The sequence below is a fragment of the Bison bison genome, unplaced genomic scaffold, assembly GCF_000754665.1.
Source record: "Bison bison bison isolate TAMUID 2011002044 unplaced genomic scaffold, Bison_UMD1.0 scf7180017864285, whole genome shotgun sequence".
Taxonomy (NCBI): Eukaryota; Metazoa; Chordata; class Mammalia; order Artiodactyla; family Bovidae; genus Bison; species Bison bison.
The window spans coordinates 167960-175318 of NW_011494857.1; the positions used below are offsets into that span (position 1 = coordinate 167960).

General features: G+C 59.0%; 1 protein-coding gene across 4 annotated transcripts in view; it reads right to left on the reverse strand.

Annotated features, from left to right (window-relative positions):
- The window catches only part of LIG1 (ligase I, DNA, ATP-dependent), a 27461-nt gene that overhangs the window by 4778 nt on the left and 15324 nt on the right, over window positions 1-7359 (reverse strand). For all 4 annotated transcript variants that reach the window (XM_010849544.1, XM_010849543.1, XM_010849542.1 and 1 more), the window contains exons 13-20: window positions 6623-6789; window positions 6154-6230; window positions 5394-5485; window positions 5096-5195; window positions 4487-4572; window positions 3831-3946; window positions 2728-2823; window positions 438-548 (exon numbers count right to left, since the gene is read on the reverse strand). In XM_010849544.1, the coding sequence (XP_010847846.1) occupies window positions 438-548; window positions 2728-2823; window positions 3831-3946; window positions 4487-4572; window positions 5096-5195; window positions 5394-5485; window positions 6154-6230; window positions 6623-6789 (845 nt within the window). The remainder of the gene's footprint in view (window positions 1-437; window positions 549-2727; window positions 2824-3830; window positions 3947-4486; window positions 4573-5095; window positions 5196-5393; window positions 5486-6153; window positions 6231-6622; window positions 6790-7359) is intronic.

The window sequence follows — 7359 nt, forward strand, 5'->3', positions numbered from 1 at the left end:
AGAGGCAGACACCCAGTCACCTGCCACTCTCCCCTTCTCCCCAGCCACAAAGTTGCACGCCTATAAGCACAGCAATGATGCCGGCCGCTGGCACTGGATTATGAGAACAATCATCTCATTCTCTCTGCTAAGTATTCGCTTGCCCAGCCTCCCTCGCAACTAGTGAGGGTGACATGACAATTTTGGCCAATGAGAGTGAAGAAGTTTTCTGGGGTGCAGGATGAGGGGGCTCCTGGAACAGATCTTTCATAATAAGAAAAGACCCCTTCCCTCCTTCCTATTTGGCATGCTGGGATAAGAATGTGATGGCCGGAGCTGTGGCAGCCATATTGTAAAAGGCTGAGAGAACTACATTCCAATTGACAACTCTGTCTCTCTGGGACAGGGCAGGATTGGGTGGAAGATGATGGCAGGTGCTGGAGTGGGGCAGAGGCTACCTTGCGTTTGCGGGTGGTGAGGACTTGGAATGGCTGGATCTGCTTCTTTTCCCGGTCCCAAGCTACAGCTTCTGTGTCTAGGATGAAGGATGTGACCGATGGGAGTTTAATCTGAAAGGTGAAAGGGGGAAATGCAAAGCTCATGAGAGGTGGTGGATGAGGCCAAAAGACAGATGGAGAGAAACCAGTTTATTCCCCTTCTACATGGAGAAGATCCAATGACAAACTGATGCCAGCCTTAGAGACACGCGTGAATACAGATGCCTTCTGGTCCCCACTGAGAGGGGAAAAAACTAAGTTTTCTGAGGACTTACTATGTGGTCCCACAAGCTGGAAACCCAGGAGCCTTTGTCATCTTCCTCTTTTGCTCACTTCACATTCAATTCAGCCATGAACTTGCCCATTCTCTCTGTGAAATCTCTAAGGCATCCACTTGCCACCACCTCGCAGAGCCCAGTCCAGCCTCAGCCACAGCATCCTACCAGTCTCCCTGCTCCCGCACTGACTCTGCCCAATACACTCTCCTCACAGCAGCCAGGCTGCTCTCAGTAAACCCCACATCTTCTCGGTGCTCATCCCTGCTGAAAACACACGGCTCCCCAAACCCCTGGAACCTTTCCTTGGCCAGCCCCCGCACCCCTTCACCTCACCTAGCCCCTCAGACTCACTCTCTGCACCCCCACACATAAGCCTTTCTGGTTCTTGAACGGACTGTGCCTTTCCAACCACAGGGCCTTTGCACATGCTCTGGACTTGAGAATCTGCATGGCTCCCAGGGCCATCCACACTGTATCCTGGGCTGTGCTTGGTGACGGCCCTGTCTTCCTGACACCAGGGCTAAGTCTTATTCTGTTAAAGGCTCACAGGATCCTGGACCTGTTCTTCAGAGCCCGATCTGAGTACACTCAGAGGTAACAGCAGGGCTCTGATGAAGACCTGCCTGCTCTGCCGTCTGGGTTAGTCGCAGCCTCCAGCACAGGGCTCGGCACAGAGCAGACACCCAGTAAACACTTGAATGAACGGGGGAAAGAAGCCAGATCCCACTGACCCTGGACTGTGACTGCCTACATGAAGCTCTAGCACAGGCAAGATGAACTTATACCAATGAGAAAAGCAGATCAGTGGTTGTTGCTGCAGGAGGTGGCAGGTGGCGGTGGGGAGAGGGGCCTGCCTGGCACGGGGCATGAGCAAACACTCTGGAGTGATAAACGCACAGAAATGTTTTATATGTTGATTATGTGTCTGGTTGACCTTGTCAAAACTCTGCGAACTCTCAAGTCAGAACCTTTTATGGAAACTACGCCTTAAGTTGGTTTTAAAAATAAACAGCACTCAGCACATCACAGGAGCTCAATTAATGCCTGCGTTGCACTGTTTCTCTGTCCTCGCTGCTCTAGGAAAGAGCAAATGTCCTCATTAATTACAGAAGACTAGTCCTCTCTGTGGGCTTCCCTGGTGGCTCAGCGGCAAAGAATCCGCCTGGACTTGGGTTTGAGCCCTGACTCAGATCTCCTGGAGAAGGAAATGGCAACCCACTCCAGTCTTTTTGTCTGGGAAATCCCACGGACGGAAGGGCCTGGCAGGCTACAGTCTATGGGGTCACAAAGAGTCAGACACGACTTAGGAACTGAACAACAACAAAGTCCTCTTTGACCGAGGGCTCCTAAAGTAGGTCCACACGGCCCCTGGGAGCACAGACAGCCTGGCTCCAGAGCCCTAGAGATCCAGCCCTATTTACAGGCTGTGGGGCCAGCGTGCAGGCTTCTCCTCCACCTTCATCCCACACCCTCTCCCCGTCAGAGTGTGAGTCTGCCTTTCCTGGCCTCCGCTGCACCAGAGTGCCTGTGACCCCGTGCTGCACAGGGGAGCCCATGGTGGGGTCAGCTGGGGGTGATGGGAGGTGCCCGGAAAAGCGCTAACCTTCCTCACGGCGGGGGGACAGCAGCTGGAATCCCTCTCCTACCCGTCTTTCTGTCTGGAAGTGTGGTGGCTCCCTGGAGACCAAGGGGCCAGGCACTGGGATGAAAAGGCAACGAGCCGAGGACAGCAGACCCAGCTGGGTTTGGGAAGACCTTGGTCCTCAGCTGAGCCAGCCCACGGCCACCCGCCTTCAGATTTAAAAGGGGAAAAAAAAAATCTGCAGGCGTTCTATTATCTATAACCCAACACACTTCAATCTAATTGCACTCTCTCCCGCTATACCGGGCCTGCCTGGCTGGCCCTCCGTTCCCCGCTCCCCTACCAGCACCCCTCCCCGGCCCCCGAGGTGGAGCCGGCAGCAGGCACTCACCTTAGGGATGCGGCTGATAATGTCGGGGTACCTTCCAGTATTGTCCTCCTGATTCCTGCTGAAGATCTTCACCTCCCCGCCTTCCAGAACGTGGATCTGCCATCGTGGGGGAGGGGAGAGGGACTCAGAGCTGGGCCCACTCCCGGGAGCCCCGACTTTCTCAACCCCACTTCCATGGGCAGGAGGTTCCAGAAGCTCTGCAGGAGGAACTGGTGCAGAGACCTCAGCGAATCCTTCCTGGGTTCAGAGGGCGCTCTCAGGCCCGTCTGTGGAGCCCCTGCCGCCTCGTCTTCATCTCCAGTCCAGCCCCTCCTCCCCCGGCTAGCACAGGTGCTTTGCTCTGTGTCTGCATGCGCCAATTTGTCTGGATGTTGTGGTGCTGTAAGTAACATTCTGGTTTTTATGATTTAAACGTATTCGTTTTAATACGTCTGGGTCACAGTCCTTGAGCAGAACCATATATATGCCACCTAATATGCACATTACCCTAAGAAATAGTAGTGTATGTGTGTATAACATGACTTTAAAAATATATATTTTTAAATCACGATTGCTATCTTAAGTCATAGTTATTTTCTGCTCAGCACTGTATTTCAAAGGTCCATCTATGCTGAGCCTATCCAATCTACTGCGTGTAGCTGCCTCAAGGCACCACAGGGAGGCGCCCACGGAGCTCGCTTACCTGTCCTCAGGTGAGAGCAGGGAGTGGCCCCCACTCCCCCCAGGACAGAAGAGCCACAAGAATCTTCACAGCCCAGACCAAGGCCATCTCCGGCCCTGGAAGCCAGGACACACGTCCAGGTAACCGCACTGAGGGGGATGCAGGGCACCGGCTACATCAACACGCCCACCAGCAGGACAGCACAAGTGCAGCCCACGCTTTCTGAGCTCCCACTGCCCTGGGTCAGGACTTGACGATGTTACCTAGTAAGATCTGTTTTCAGAGGAGCCAGTCAGGTGGCTATGACTGCACCACTGGAGGTGGGAACTAAAGCCCCGAGGGCCGTGCAAGACCAGACAAGTAGCCATGCGTGGCCGGCCGGCCCCGAGCTCGGGTCTGAGGCACCCCATGCCCCCACTCAACGGCGTGTCCACCCCCTTACCTGTGCCCTCTGCCCGTCGTATTTGTACTCGCAGGTGAAAGCTGCCTCCTCAAAGCGCTTCAGGACCTCACTGACACCCCGGGTCGGGTGGGCCAACATTGGTTTCAGGGGAACCCCTGGGAGGGGAGGACAGAGTGAATTCAGATAGAATTTACTGGGTGGTGAATTCATGGAGGCAGGGTAGAGACTGCTAATCGCACTCAGAAGCGACGCGTGCAACACCTGGGTCTTGTCATCACAGAGCCTGGCCGCCCCCTTCTCGAAAACTACAACAGAAATGCGAGCGGTCTAGAAATTAAAGCGACAGCCCTGGAATGACAACGTGATAAGAGAAGGAACTCGGGGCGAGCCCCAGGGTGCAGCGCGGCCCCTCCCCTGCCGCCCGCCTCCCTCTAGGCCCTTCCATGGCAGAAGGATGAGATGCTGCCTGCCTGCCGCACCGCCTCTGGGGTATCTCGGGGACAGCAGCTCTAACACGGAAGCGCGAACTCCATGGGGATGAGGCGCGGCTCAGGGGAGAGGAGGGTGCTCTCTGAGCAGGGGGCCCTGTGCTGGCCACCCCAGGGATGGAGGGAGGGGAGCCTGGTGGCAGCCAGCCCGGGGCGAGGCTGTGGATGGGTGGAGGCGGGCAGGGGGTATTTCATGGAGGCGAGTACCTGGGCTCAGTCTGCAGTGCTCCGGGAGCCGCTCCAGGCCGTGTTCCAGAAGCACGGGGACGATCCGCTCCAGGTCAGGTACCTCACTGGGGCAGGGAGCAAGAACAAGGCGGGCGGGGGTGTTCTTCTAGAACCCTGCTCGCTGGCTGCAAGATCCCCACTGCCTGCCTGTCACCCCTTCCCAGGGTCGGCTTCTGCCTCCCTCGACTCCCCTCGTCACCCCAACTGTCGTCGTCCTTCATGTTTCTTCCAGGCCGGCCTCCCCCTCCCAATATTCCGGCTTAACAATGGTCTGGGGCCAGCCTGAAAGCAACAGTCTACAGGTCTCCAAGCAGGGGCAGAGTTCTCTCCATGACCGTCACGACCCTCACAGTGTGCCCATCACCAGGCCCCGTCTGGGTTTCTCATGGCCTTTCCACACGCACAGTCCTGCCTGGAACTCAGAAGCCTCTGCCTGCCCCTCTCCTTGGCTGTCAGGATCACCGCCTCTCCCGTCCCTGTGTCCCTGACCCCTCGCTGTCAGACGCCTCCCTGATCTTTGTCACCTCCCTGTGCCCAGCGCCTGTCTTGTCTGGATCCCCACCCAGGGCTCTGTCACCCAGGTCTCACCAGAAAGTCTGCTTCAGGATCATGCCTTGCTCCTCCAGCCACGTCTTTCTGGCTTCTGCCGTCTTGCCCTTCCCAGCGTCCACCACGGCGGGGGGGCATTCTAGGATGAACCCCAGAGGAAGGGGCTTTGGAATGGGCCCGACCCCCCTCAGCTAGCCCCAGGTCCACAGTGGGTGCTGGTGTGAGATTCCTCAGGGAGAGGAGGCAGAGGGAACCAGGTGGGGGTGGGGGTGGGGGTCGGGGGAAGGGTGGCCAGGTTAACTTGAGTGACAGCGTGGGGCTGGCCACCGGGGCTCACCTTGACTGGGGGGCGTGAGGCTCACGGCCTGGGCGAGGGCCGCCAGCACCGACTGCTCAGCCAACCCGAGGCGCAGCCGTCCACTCAGGGCTCTGGGGGGACAGAGGGTAACGGGGATGGGTGCACCTGTTCAGCCCCTTGCTCCTCCCTCCTCCAGTCTCCCTACCACGACCCTCTCCTCTAAACCAGAGCAGCCTCCAGAGCCGGAAGGGACCTGCGATCACACAGCCCCACTTGACAGAGGAGGAAACTGAGGCCAGCCACAAACCATCACGACCGCGGGCAGCGCCTACAGGCAGAACTAGGGGCCTGGCAAGGTGTCCGTGTCTCTCCTCAGCTGCCCTCTGACAAAGCAGTGATGGTGGGGGTGAGGCCGGGGCACGGCCAGACCTGGAACAGCCTGCCCAGGGGTGCCAGGGTGTGATGGCCAAGAACCTGTGCCCGTAAGGGCCCTGCTTGAGCCAGTGACCTCAGGCAGGAGGCTGTCTCCATCTCCCCTTCTCTAAACGGGAGTGAGGCTAACAGCCTCCCAGAGCTGCAGGGAGGAGCTCACGGGAGAAAGCGCGAGGCACAGGCCAGGGCAGACATCACTAATCCACTGCGGCATGCTTCACCCACGAGCCCAGGCTTCTCCAGGCAGCACTGCTGAGAAGAGGAGCTCTGTGCCCCGCTCACGATGCTCCCATCCGAGGGCGGTCAGGGCACCAGCAGTGATGTGCCTGCTGGCCCTCCTCCCCCCGTCACAGGCCCACACCCTCACCTGGCAATGAAACGTGCCTCTGAGTGACGGCAGGCCACAAAGAGGCCTTTGATGACGTCAATCTTCTTGGTTGTGGACTGGAGAGAAGGGGGCAGGGCGGTCAGTGCCAGGGGTGAAGGGAGGGAGGCCATCCTCGCTGCCTGGGGAGCTGCCACCCTTGGAGACCTGCCCGCCTCCCACCCCTGCTCCCCGGTTCCACAGCCTGGAGCGCAGAGAACAGTAAGAAGCTTGTCCTTCCGGCCTCCCACCCCGGCTCTGCTCAGCAGGTGTTCACGGAGCCCCACGGCCCGCACTACATCGGAGCTAGGGTCTCAGGAGGAGAGTCCTGCAGTCTTGAGAGCAGCAGGAGAAGAGAAGCTCTGATCCCAAAAGCAGGACCCAGGTGACACCGCCCTGAGCAGTCGAACCAGAGCCTTCCAGGTCCCCAAGAGGAGAAGGTCTGGGGAGAGCCAGCCGCCCGCCCACTCACAGCGCTGCCTGCCAGCTGCGCGATGTCCCGGAACTTGGCGAAGACGCCGGCGGCAGTGAGCGCAGGCGGGGGCAGCACGAGCCTCTGGGTGCTGCGGCTGCTCTCGGCCACCAGCCCCACATCACCCTTCTCGGCCACCTCGGCCCGGACGGACTCCAGCTGCCGACCTTGTAGGGTAGAGGGAGCAGCGGCTGAGTGCCAGGAGGGGTGTGGCCACCAGGCTCCCCTCTCCAGAAGCCAGGATGATGAGCCCATCTACACCAGAGGGGTCGTCTGGGGCGGCATCATCAGTATGGAGGTGGGATTTAAAGCCCTGGATTTCGGCCCCGACTTCCTCCCTGGCCTCCTGGTTTCCTGTCCGTCCTCCACGTGGGTCCAGAACTGACCCTGCCCCTTGCCTGCCTGGGACCTTTCCACGGCTCCCCAACACCTTCAGAGTAAACACAGAGCACCCCAGGCCCTGGGCAGGTGGGCAGGTCCCGCCCACTCGGCCAACCTCTCCTGGGCACAACCCCACTCTGTCCCCAGCTCCGCTCGTGGCTCTGCTGGCCAAAGCCCCTAAGGACCTCTGCAACCTCCACGAGCCCCGACCATCAGCCTTGCTCTGCACCTGCGGCATCCCCCTCTCCCACCTGATCTGAGTGCAGACCTCGTCCTGATTCCCCCCTACTCTCAGCCTGTCAGTGGCCGCCCTCCCCACCTTGCACCTTTCCCGTCCCCCCCCATCCTCTCCCACC